The sequence below is a fragment of the Syzygium oleosum genome, unplaced genomic scaffold, assembly GCF_021117445.2.
Source record: "Syzygium oleosum isolate NSW1041296 unplaced genomic scaffold, Sole_v2.1 Sole_v2.19, whole genome shotgun sequence".
NCBI lineage: Eukaryota > Viridiplantae > Streptophyta > Magnoliopsida > Myrtales > Myrtaceae > Syzygium > Syzygium oleosum.
In genome coordinates this window covers 1124785-1136181 of record NW_026607503.1, presented here as the reverse complement: position 1 = coordinate 1136181, position 11397 = coordinate 1124785, and the positions used below count along the sequence as shown (strand labels likewise).

General features: G+C 42.5%; 2 protein-coding genes across 11 annotated transcripts; one reads left to right on the top strand and one right to left on the bottom strand.

Annotated features, from left to right (window-relative positions):
- Positions 1 to 420: 420 nt before the first annotated feature.
- On the top strand, positions 421 to 3946 carry LOC115670421 (calmodulin-binding receptor-like cytoplasmic kinase 1). Of its 2 annotated transcripts, none has more exons than XM_056320080.1 (6): positions 421 to 693; positions 817 to 1049; positions 1227 to 1395; positions 1982 to 2065; positions 2351 to 2649; positions 3518 to 3946. In XM_056320080.1, exons 1-6 carry the CDS (start codon positions 516 to 518, stop codon positions 3839 to 3841), a joined length of 1287 nt encoding a protein of 428 aa, XP_056176055.1. In that variant the 5' UTR covers positions 421 to 515; the 3' UTR covers positions 3842 to 3946. The 2 variants fall into 2 exon arrangements, with proteins under 2 accessions (XP_056176055.1, XP_030447548.1); XM_030591688.2 differs by having other exon boundaries at positions 423 to 693; positions 808 to 1049.
- A 2788-nt stretch (positions 3947 to 6734) lies between these two features.
- On the bottom strand, positions 6735 to 9867 carry LOC115670422 (serine/arginine-rich splicing factor SR45a). 9 transcript variants are annotated; one of them, XR_008818499.1, is made up of 7 exons: positions 9719 to 9867; positions 8613 to 8725; positions 8415 to 8523; positions 8174 to 8323; positions 7939 to 8040; positions 7710 to 7773; positions 7472 to 7627 (listed from the first exon to the last, which is right to left on the bottom strand). XR_008818499.1 is itself a non-coding variant. In XM_056320082.1 (6 exons), the coding sequence occupies exons 2-6, from the start codon at positions 8714 to 8716 to the stop codon at positions 7002 to 7004; spliced, it is 1053 nt and encodes a 350-aa protein (XP_056176057.1). In that variant the 5' UTR covers positions 8717 to 8725; positions 9719 to 9867; the 3' UTR covers positions 6735 to 7001. The 9 variants fall into 9 exon arrangements, 1 of the variants encoding a protein (XP_056176057.1); XR_008818498.1 differs by having other exon boundaries at positions 7942 to 8040; XR_008818502.1 differs by having other exon boundaries at positions 7939 to 8025.
- Positions 9868 to 11397: the final 1530 nt, after the last annotated feature.

Below are 11397 nucleotides of genomic sequence, written 5' to 3'. Positions count from 1 at the left end.
TTATTTATTTACTTTGGATTTGACCAAATTCGAGACCGCTCATTCCGGCGGTACTTCTTCGATCGGGGGAGTCGGACCATGTCAGAGACGGTACCGTTTCGGTTTGCCCCAGTAGAATATTCTCACGGTCAATCTCTCCCGCGCGGCGGTCCAACCAGACATCCTGGACTGCACGGTGCGAGTCGGTTCGTTGACTCGGTACATTTATCTCCGAAAAAAAAAAAAAAAACAAAAAAAAGGAAAAATGAAAATTGGGAAAACCAGTCACTAAAATTTTTGTCCCATCCAACCAGATAGCCAATAGCCATGATTCGTAGTTCGGCTCGCTTGAACCGGTCGTTGTCGTCCTCCTAACGAGACACCAACGTCGTTACATCGGCACGTGAATCCCCCAAACCTTCGACCTGCGATCGGAAGCTTGTCTCTCTCTCTCTCTCTCTATATGTCTATCCGGAAATGAAGAGCGAAGGAGACGAAGGCTCGAATCCGCCCCGCTGAAGGCCCCAAGGAAAGCCATGACCGGCGGCGACCGCAGGCGCCGCGGCTCCTTCGCGGACTACTTCAAAGCCGCGGCCAAGAGAGTCTCCGGAGCTCTCGCCGCCCTCCTCCTCCTCCGCAAGCGGAGGAGCTCCTCGAGGCCCGCCGTGTCCGGCGCTCCCGGAAACGGCGGCGGGCAAGTCAGCGCCGTCTCCTGTAAGTCAGCTCCGCTCTCGCACCTCCTCCCCAGTATATTTCATCCCCCTTAGCTTGCTTTGGTTTGTGATTGGCGTGTGTCCCCGAGACATACGATTGACGACGGTTCCGCAGCTTCTACAGATACCGCCAGGAGTTCGTCGAAGAGGAGGTCGTCTTCCTCGCGCGCCTCCTCTTCTGTTGCCACGATTTCCCCGAGCGGCCTGGCCGCGCCGACGGGTTTCACGATGGAAGAGATCGTCAAGGCCACGGGGAACTTCGCGGCGTCTAACGTGATCGGGGAAGGCGCGTTTGGGACGGTCTACAAGGGCAAGCTCAGGGACGGATCGCTGGTCGCCATTAAGCGTGCCAAGCAGGTAAGCTTTCATGAAAACCGTGAAAAGACGTGGCTCGAATTTATTTCCAGTGCTTCTAAAATCGGTGTCTTAAGAGGGGAGAAATAGGGAGAAAGTGTAAAAGCAGTGTATAAGAGATTATAGGACCTTGACCTTCTGTGGTGGATTGTGCTTACTCGGTTCGAAAGTCTTCAACAGAACGTGCTCAATCAGCGCGCGTCGTCCGAGTTCAAGAATGAAGTCCTTACCATGTCGAAGATTGAGCATCTTAATTTGGTAAGGTTGTACGGGTATTTGGAACACGGAGATGAGAAGATCATTGTGGAAGAGTACATCAGCGGTGGAACGATGCGGGAGCACCTCGATGGTAAGTTAGCCACCTCTTTCATTCCTGAAGCTTGCGATCAAGCATGCATTGAGGAAATGAAATCTGGACTCAGGAAGTTAGTAAGGGTATAAACCATGTAATTGGTGAGCTTTAAGTCGATATAGGTGAGTAAATGCATTGAAGTGTTGGGCGATGTTGTCGGTTACCTACCGCGGCTGTTCTTTTTATTTCCTGAACCAGAAGAATAAATTTATTTGTAACTCGATCCCGACGGAAAAGATATAGAAGGTGATAGTGAGACTCGAGTGTAACCAGCTCTTTGCTTCAAATTTCATATGATCACACAAGCCATCAAATTGGCCCTTCCCAGATGTTATTGTTTATTTCGTTTTGCTCGTTGATACTGCTAGTATTTGTTGGGTTGACATCTTCAACTAGAGAAAATCTGTTCTTATTCACGAAACACATGTTAGATGGTGATTTAATTTACTTTGGCGGGTTATAATCGTTAATTAGTTTTGGTTGTTCATTAGACATTGATTTTGTAGCATGATAGTGTTATGTGAGCAGGATTTGATCTTATTATTTTGGGTACTTCACCGGTTGTTTTTCATGGCATGCACAGGGGAAAATGGACTTGAGATGACTGAGCGTCTGGATATTGCAATTGATATTGCTCATGCAGTTGCCTATCTTCACACATACTCTGGTACGTGCTCTGATCCTATCGGGAATGGGATTAATACCAAAAAATTTAGCATTCAAATTGAGTAGGCCTTAATGCATCTCAAATGACATGGATGTGCCCTTTTGTGTTCTCATAATAGCAAAGAGAGCTGGTAGAGATAAAAATTCATCCTTTCAACTTTGATGCAGATTCTTTTCAATTGACAAATAGGAGTATCTTGAATTGTTGATCAATTACCGGATCATAATTTCGTGTGCCACCTTTATTATAAAGTGATGTGTCCTAACATGAGTGATTTTGTTGCAGATCCTCCAATTATACACAGAGATATTAAAGCATCAAATATACTGATCACAGAGAAACTAAGGGCCAAAGTGACGGACTTTGGATTTGCACGATTGGCTTCTGAAGACCCCGGTGCAACACATATCTCCACTCAAATTAGGGGATCAACAGGCTACTTGGATCCAGAGTATCTGAGGACATACCAGCTTACTGAAAAGAGTGATGTGTATTCATTCGGTGTATTGCTTGTGGAAATGATGACAGGAAGACACCCAATTGAATCGAAGAGACCACTCAGGGAGAGAGTAACCATAAAATGGGTATGCATTCTGAATCTAAAAAAAAGAAATCTATTATCTTGATTCTTGAAAGAGAGGGAGGCGAGGGATGGAAATATTTTGTTTTGTTTTATTTCTAACTTTTAGGTAGACAAGAGAATACTGGAGTCTGTTAGTGTAGGATTGGCAAATTAAACCCAAGTCATCGGATTGCCCGTAACCAAATAATTCTATGGCAGGAACCTTGGACAGAAAGGCGAGAGAGAGGTAGATAGAGAGAGTAGGGACCTCAAAATCGCAACTAGTAGAAATCTGCCCAATTGTCGGTCAGCACTTGAACATAATTGCATCCTGGATAAACAGATCCATAGGCATCTGGAATATGTTGATCAAGGAGCACTGATAGCTCAATTTGTTTCAGAAGACAGAATGATCTGGCCTTCTTGAGAAGTTGCATCAGGATATAGTAATCCATATGCAGTACGAAAACCATAACCAGTTCCTATGTTTTAATGCGAATGAAATCGACGCAAGTAAGTCATTTATGACTCATGAGTTTAGTAAGCGGAAAATATTATGATGAATCCTTCACTTTTATACCTTCATAAGACACAAGTAGAGACGCATTGTTTCATATCCTTCATCAATGAAGCGAAAACTGAACAATCACCTTTAAGGGAAGTCAAAGGACCATGACGTGTAAGCAGACTTTGGGTGAGCATTGCTCTGGTCATTCAAACTTCTGTTGGAAAGACGATCTAATTATGTGAGGAAGACCAAGTAAAGAGTCTATGACTTAATATTAATATAGGAGATGAACATCCGAGGAAAAAAAATGAGCCGTTTTATTCAGTTGCAAGAGAAGCTTCTACGCCTGATCTGGTCGCATCTGATGTACATATATATGCAGGCAATGCAGAAACTAAAAGGGGGAGATGCAGTTCTTGTCATGGACTGGCGAATGCGGAGAAGTCCGGCATCCATCATGGCTCTGGAGAACATCCTTAAACTGGCTCGACAGTGCCTTGCTTCCACAAAAGAGACAAGGCCATCCATGCGGAAGTGCGCTGAGGTGCTATGGGAAGTTCGAAAAGAGTACAGGGAAAGAGCTTCCTCCCCTTTGCCTTCTGCTGTACGTTATTCTGCAAATTATCCTGTTAGGGATGTGGAGAATCATCGCCGTACGTCATTCGGCATTGCAGAGGGTGAAAGCTATAAATTTGCATCTGCATAACCGAGCTTCCATATGTATAGTCTTTTGCTCAAATGTGTGAATATTGGTTTTTGCCCAACTTCCCTTCTTTTACCCCTATGAATGAGTAAACTTCATTACACAGAACTCGTAAAGCAGAGTGACCACTGGCCACTCCCTTCACACGTTTTGTTCAACTTCTTTTGAATCTTTGGATTTGTCTAAGAGGACTAGAGAGTTCTGGATTCTGGATTTGAAGAAGCTGAGTAAATCCCGAACACGGCAAGGATGGCAACTGCTGCTCTTGGTTTCATACAGCGGCTTTATCTAATAAATGTAGAGTGCAAAAAAGGCTGTTGCAATCCGCAGGATTAGTTCATTGGTAATGTGCACGATGTAGTCGTACATCGCCTTCAATCACTATGGAGCTCAGAAGTTAAACACACCAAATGATTTTGCATATCAATTCACTAGCAAAGAACCTTTCTATTACTTTTAAAATGCCGATGCGTTGAGGTTGGAGTAGCTTCCCTTCGGGTACGCTGGCAAAGAACCTCATCTTACTTTTTAAACCGCGAGTGAGTTGGACATTGAGATCGGACTTCTTTCCCTTTGGCGATGGAAAGTTCATCTGATTCCATCGATTTGGAAAGTTCATGCTCTTAATTACAACATCAACTAGCTAATGCGACAAGGTTCTATTTGATCATCGGGTTCAAACATGCGGTTCCGGCGAGACCCACTTGACCCTCGCATCATCACCAGGACAGGTCGATGTTGGACCATGCTGACAGGGCATGGAAAAGTGGTTTCTGCACTAGAACGACAAAGTCGACTAAGGCTGCGCATGACAACTTGCCAAACGGTGTTTGATTCTGTTCTTTTGTTCCCAGAATCAGTTTGGAAACAGAAATGCGTTTGTTTAATTTTTTGATTCTAGGCACAATTTTGTCAAAAATTGTTCCCAGAATCAGTTTTGGAGCAGAATCAAGAATAAAAAAAAAGTAGCTTCTTGATTCTGGGAACAATTTTGAGAATCAATTTTTTTTCTTCTTCCTTTTCTTGGTTTTTCATTTAGCTTCAAATGTCCGGCCCGAGGACCGCCACTCGCCGGATCTGACGAGAATAAAATATTTTAATAAAAAATATTTTACCGGCCATGGCCAGCGACCAGGCCATGGCCATAAAAAAATATATATATTTTTAATAAAAATATTTTAATAAAAAAAATATTTTACCTGTCATGGCCAGTGATCAGGCCATGGTAAAAAAAAGAAAAAATATATATTTTTAATAAAAATATTATTAATAAAAAAATATTTTACCAGCCATGGCTAGCGACCAGGCCATGGCAAAAAAAAATAAAAATGTATATTTTTAATAAAAATATTTTTTAAAAAAATTATTAATAAAAAAAATATTTTACAGGCCATGGCCGACGATCAGGCCATGGCCAAAAAAAATAAAAATATATATTTTTAATAAAAATATTTTAATAAAAAAAATATTTTACCAGCCATGGCCGGCGACCAGGCCATGGCCAAAAAAAATAAAAATATATATTTTTAATAAAAATATTATTAATAAAAAAAATATTTTACCAGCCATGGCCGGCGACCAAGCCATGGCCCAAAAAAATAAAAATGTATATTTTTAATAAAAAAATTATTTTACCGACCATGGCCGGCAACCAGGCCATGGCAAAAAAAAAATAAAAATATATATTTTTAATATTTTAATAAAAAATATTATTAATAAAAAAAATATTTTACCGGTAATGGCCGGCGATCAGGCCATGGCAAAAAAAAAGAAAAAATACTTTTAATAAAAATATTATTAATAAAAAAATATTTTATCAGTCATGGCCGGCGAGCAGGCTATGGCCAAGAAGGAGGAAAAGAAAAAAAAGAAAGAAATATTAAAATATTTAAAAATATTATTAATAAAAAGAAATTTTGTGGCGTTACCAAACGCATTTCTGTTCTTTTTCTATTCCAGGGATGGAATTTTGGGCCGTTAACAAATGCCTTAAAATGCTCAGAATTAATTCCGGGCATAGAATTAAAAAAAATTATTTCTGAGCAGAATCTGTTCCCGGGCACAGAATCGTTGTTCATGCGCAGCCTAAATCACAAAGATGGCTTAGAAAATATTGAATACAACTCTGATGCCACGTTATCATTACAAGAGTCCATTCATTAAGTGACATGTCACTCAATAACCCACCCATCATAAATGCAGAGTAAAAGTGGTCCTCTCTCTCTCCTTTCCCATTCACTCTGATATATTTTCTTTTAAAACACCCACGAACGCCGCCTCGTACATTTGCGACCAGCTCTCCTCCGTCGCCGGCCGCCTCTCTGACACCTCCTACGCCGTCGCAAAGGAAGTTGCTGTAGTCGACGGTGGGGGAGGGGGGACTTTCTTGAGGCCGATGAAGCCATTGGAGGGGGAGCCGAAGGCGAAGGCGAAGCCGAAGAGGTAGTAGAAGAGGCCGCCGACGGCGGCGTTGAGGACCTTGGTGAGCATGGTGTTCATGGTGTTCATGGCGCGGACGGAAACGGCGCAGATCATGGCGAAGCCGAGCTGCATGGAGCAGCCGAGGTAGGCGGAGAAGAGGAGGTACGTGGTGTCGACAGTGTAGGGGGTGTCGGAGAGGCGGCCGGCGAAGGAGGAGAGATGATCGCAAACGCAAGAGGCGACAGCCATGGCGTCAGTGGCGTTGGGGCCGAAGAGCGGCGCAAGCGGGGCGGTCGAGCAGCTCGCGTTGGAAGCCATGATTATGGTTGAGAAGGAGAGAGAGGAGTCGTGCTTGTGGTGAGAGAAAATCAGAGTCTGACTGCGGGGGAGAGAGACGGGTATTTATGATAGATGGGCCACAGTAACATGTGTCACTCAATGAATGAACTCTTGTAAAGATGACTAGGCATTAGAGTTGTATACAATATTTTCTTGGCTGCTTTCATCGGATTCATGTAAACAGTAAAAAAGTTTCAAAAAATATGACCTTGAAACAGGGGATTCAGTGGAGCAGAATTAATAGTAAACATCAACCAAAGAAGAGAGTTTGCCTCTCGTCGAGGAGAGCTACACAAAATCCGGAACTACCATATACCGGTTCGAAATGCCCAGCACTAGCCCAAGCATTGACAACCCAGACAACTTACAAGCAATCACAAATCCCCCTCCATAAAAACACTGGTTAAGCTGAAGGTGATGATGAACTTGGCGTATTAGACCTTGATACTGCTCTAGAACTTGCACCAACACTGTGGCTCCGAGACACACTCCCAGAAGAATAGCTATCCCTCGAATACCCGCGCCTGGATGAGTAGCTCCGCTTAGAACTCCTCATTGGGCTTCTTGAGGTGCTACGAGAGTAACTCTTCCTTGGCCTTCTCCTAGGTTTTGGAGATTCGCTAGGGGAGTATCTCCTCCTCCTCAGCCTCGGGGAATAGCTGCTCCTAGAGTTTCTTCCTCTTCCTGGTGAAACACTTCTAGAAATAGATCGATAACGGCTCCTTCTGAGATAGCGATCATCTGGTGAGTAGTCCCTCGAATCATATGGAGAGTAGGACCTATCACGCCGATACACTGGCAACCTGCTGTCAGGGGTACGGGATCTAGAGTATGATCTTCGTCGACTATAATCAGGAGAATAAGCCCTTCGCCGATCATAGTAAGGAGAGTAGGATCCGCGCCTCCTGTGGTGAGGGGAGTAGGACCTGCCCCTGCTGCAGTCAGATGAATAACGAGGAGACCTGCTCCTACTATAAGGAGAATAGCTTGGAGTCCGACGGGGGGAGTAACTGGTAGTGCGCTGGCGCACTAATAAACGTTAGAAGCAACAGTTAGTGGAAAATCGACAGGAAATAGTCTAAAATCGGAATAACAATAAAAACCATCTGACCTCGAACAGTCTTCAACCCCAGATACCTTCCGGGAGTAGGAGTTCTTCCCCTCCTCCTCCTAGCCTGTCATCACAAATCCAAATCGTCAGTTACCTAAACAAACAAGAAAACAAAGGCAAGAAAGTAAGTACACAGAGTTATGCGTTCATGATGTAGCCATAATTGAATGACACAAGCAAGATATCTAAATTCAATAGGCAGAAAGAAAAAGAGAAATGCAGGGCATACAACCCCAGCGATCTGATACTTCGTGTGTTTGATTTGTTTGTTTAGTTGTTTTTGGGATTTGATGAAGAGCTGCTACACACAGCTAACCTGCTGCCACAAAAACTTCAAGTGGAAAGAAGCAACTTTCAAAAAAACTTATAGCAATGTAATATATGCGCAATCTTAGCAACAAGACCTCCATCAGGGAAAAAAAAAAAAGATAACTTTCGAAAGAAAACAAGTGCTGAAAGCATACCTTTTCAACAGTAATTACACGACCTTCAAGCACAGATCGATCTAAATACTTGATGCACCGCTCAGCCTCCTCAACGGTTGACATAGTTACGAACCCAAAACCACGAGATTCCCTTGTCCACGGGTCAACCACGAGATGCACATCCACCACCTACACATCAATAACTAACGGTAAGAGAGGTTTACAGGAGCTCCAAAAAAAATTGATACAAGACACAGATCAAGATTCAACTTGGGTCCACCTTTCCCTCGCTCGCAAAATGCTTTTCCAGTTCCCTCTTTGTAATCCGGGGGGACAATCCCGTTACATACAAATTGTTGCCAGGGTTCTCAACATCACTTGAAGCACTCCTGTTATCCAATATGGGAGGCTTACATCAGCATTAAAAAACAACGCACCAAATGATATCAAAAACGAAGTATTATCATTTAAAGTTTACCTTGATCTGCTCCTTGACACCGACCTCGACCTAGAGAGTGACCTACCATACCTCCGGCGAGCAGGAGGAGAGCAAGAATAATCGGACCTTCTGGAGTAAGACATCTGGTAAGACTGAAAAGAAGACCCACATGGTAAATTTCATATCCACAATGCCATCAACCATGATATAAGTGTAAATATGTCATTACAATGCCCAAAAAAGACGAAGAAAAGCTAGAGAAAAACAGAGCAGATAACCAGTACAGCAATTTATCTCAAATGCCTTACAACAATGATTTTCGAGCAATTGACGTCCATTCTCAAGACGGTAGTCTGCAAATGGTTGATCACATAACAGATATGGTTTCATAAGTCGGTTCAACAAAGAGTAATCGCGTACCCCACAACAAAGCTGAAAACCATCCTTCTCAACATCAAGCACCTAAACCTTCCATCGAACATGAGCAATTCCACACTAGAAGCAAGCTACAAAGTCCCTTCCCTTAGATCCAAGCAACAACAGGAGATCCTCTCTCTCTCTCTCTCTCTCTCTCTCAATTTCACAAGGGCAGGCAACCTCTCATGCCCTTTAAATGAATATATTTATATGGTCCTTTCCCTCCCCATTTTTTAAGATACTTACCACGACAAAGAATCACAAGATGTTCTAACCCAAATCAATCAGAAGGTCGAACTAACCATCGTATGATTTTCCAGCTACTAGTGGCAAGGACACAGGAATCTCAAACCCACTACTCCAAATATCAAGCAACCAAAATCCGGCAAACTAGCTCAAAAACCGCACGGTCCAAGCAAATTTGGAGAACACGCTTCTCTCAATTAGGCCCAGCACATCAATCAACACACCCAGAAAACATTCAAACTGCATAACCCGCATTTCACTGCGCAAGTCACCCTACCCAAACACCGGGGGGAAAAAACCAGGGAAAAGAAAGCCAGAAAGAACCACGATCCATCGCGTCTCTTGCCCAGAATCCAACAACCAACGCTCAAACTCATCGAAACCGATCGTTTCCGCCTCGACGACGGACGTACGGATGGGAGATGCGCTACGGACGACCCCGAAATGAAGATGAAATTCAAACGCGAAATCGAGAGGCTCACCGTTTCGGCGGCGGCGGCGGCGGCGACACGACGGATCGGAGCTCCTCCGCGGCGAGTATATGATCGATCGAACAGGAAGATTGCGAATGCGGACACGGCAATGGCAATGGAACGTTCGCGAACCGCGCGGGCGGTTTTATATGCGGAAGGGTCGGACAGAAGTTTCTAGAGTTGCGGACGTGAAATCCCACTTTTAAATCCGCTTCAATTTTTCTCTTTTTTTCTTTTTTATTTTTTGCCCTTTTTTTCTCGTGTCCATTGTTTTTCTGAGATGTGCAAAATGGACTGTCCAAATCGAAAATCACCCAAACTGAACCAAACTAGCTTGTTCAGTCTGATTTTCAGGAGTGTTGGTCCGGTTTTCGGTTCATAAAAGCGCTCCAATTCTCGATTTCAAGGAGAACCCGACTGAACTGAACCGATTATATATATTTTTTATTTTTTCAAATATGAATTAAACCCTAAATAACTTGTTCCATCTAACAAGATCGGATCAGAATGGAAATCAATCACCCCTAGTTTTCCATGGTGTCATGTTCACTTGTGGGATTGTTAGGAACTTTTTTAGCATGCCTTTTTCACCATACAATAATAATAATGACAATAATAAAAATTGTTGTTGCTGTCATTGTTTGATATTTCTTAGTTTTATTGCTATTGCTATCATTAAATTATCTTATATGATGTGGGGTTGAATAAGAAGTAAAGAGGCAATAAGAAATGTAATTTGATGACAAGAGAAAAAAAAAAAAAGGTAGGTTTTTGTAAGGATAATTCTGTCCCGATAAAATAAAATCTATAAAAAAAATTAAAGCTACTAGAGGCGCCTATGTGGAAATCGTTGTGAAAGTACTTCAGCTGTAAGGGTGCCGCTATAAGATTTTTATAAAATGCCTCGAAAAGTCAAAGCACCATATTTCACAGCTGTAATAACTACAAGAAAAATCATACTAAACACACGCTCTATTTATTTATTTATTTATATGCATATTTATTTGAATATGTATGGGTACTTTCAAAATTGACGTTCATCCCCTAAATGACTATAATAGCCCTTCAATAAAGTAAAGATGTAATATATTGCCATGAGTTTTACGGTAAAAATACGTGTCAGTTGAAACCGTTCTTTCCACGGGTTAGCCCACTATAGGCGGTTACACTAACATCATTGCTGCACTACTTCCAAATTCCAAAATTGTACGTCTTTCCTTCTTTCTTTCTTTTTTTTGGCGAGTGCCCGAAAGAGAAAATTATTATAAATATTTTATTTCCCCCTTTTTACTAAAGCTATTCATCATATTAATAGTTCATTACTACGTTGCATAAAGAAATGAAATTCGTCAATGCATCTAGACATTGGCCAACTTCCTCTACCACCTCCACTCCTTTTCAATGCCACTTTCCTAAATCTCCCAATCTCAATCTCATATTTCCCTTCAAAGAAGATTGCGGACGAGACACCAATAACAAACACGTGTTGCCCGTAAAGGATGTTGGATTCCATTTTTAGGGCCAATTTGATTAAAGGTGATTCCGAAGAATAATTACTTCTCAAGCATTCTTCACCGTAGACTTGTCGTTCGCCACGGCGGCACCACCACCTCTGTCGATCCCCACCTTCTTCATAACTTGGACGCGTGGGCCAAAACGGAAGGGAACGAGATCCCCGAGTTTCCTAT

Bases quoted from the DNA above. Each gene is read 5' to 3' on its own strand.
- LOC115670421 (XM_030591688.2), top strand. From the start codon at position 516: ATGACCGGCGGCGACCGCAGGCGCCGCGGCTCCTTCGCGGACTACTTC. The intron at 694-807 runs GTAAGTCAGCTC...ACGGTTCCGCAG, and splicing joins GCAAGTCAGCGCCGTCTCCT to CTTCTACAGATACCGCCAGG. The intron at 2,650-3,517 runs GTATGCATTCTG...ATATATATGCAG, and splicing joins AGAGAGTAACCATAAAATGG to GCAATGCAGAAACTAAAAGG.
- LOC115670422 (XM_056320082.1), bottom strand. From the start codon at position 8,716: ATGTCTTACTCCAGAAGGTCCGATTATTCTTGCTCTCCTCCTGCTCGC. The intron at 8,524-8,612 runs GTAAACTTTAAA...ATTGGATAACAG, and splicing joins GTGTCAAGGAGCAGATCAAG to GAGTGCTTCAAGTGATGTTG. The intron at 8,324-8,414 runs GTGGACCCAAGT...ATTGATGTGTAG, and splicing joins ATTTTGCGAGCGAGGGAAAG to GTGGTGGATGTGCATCTCGT.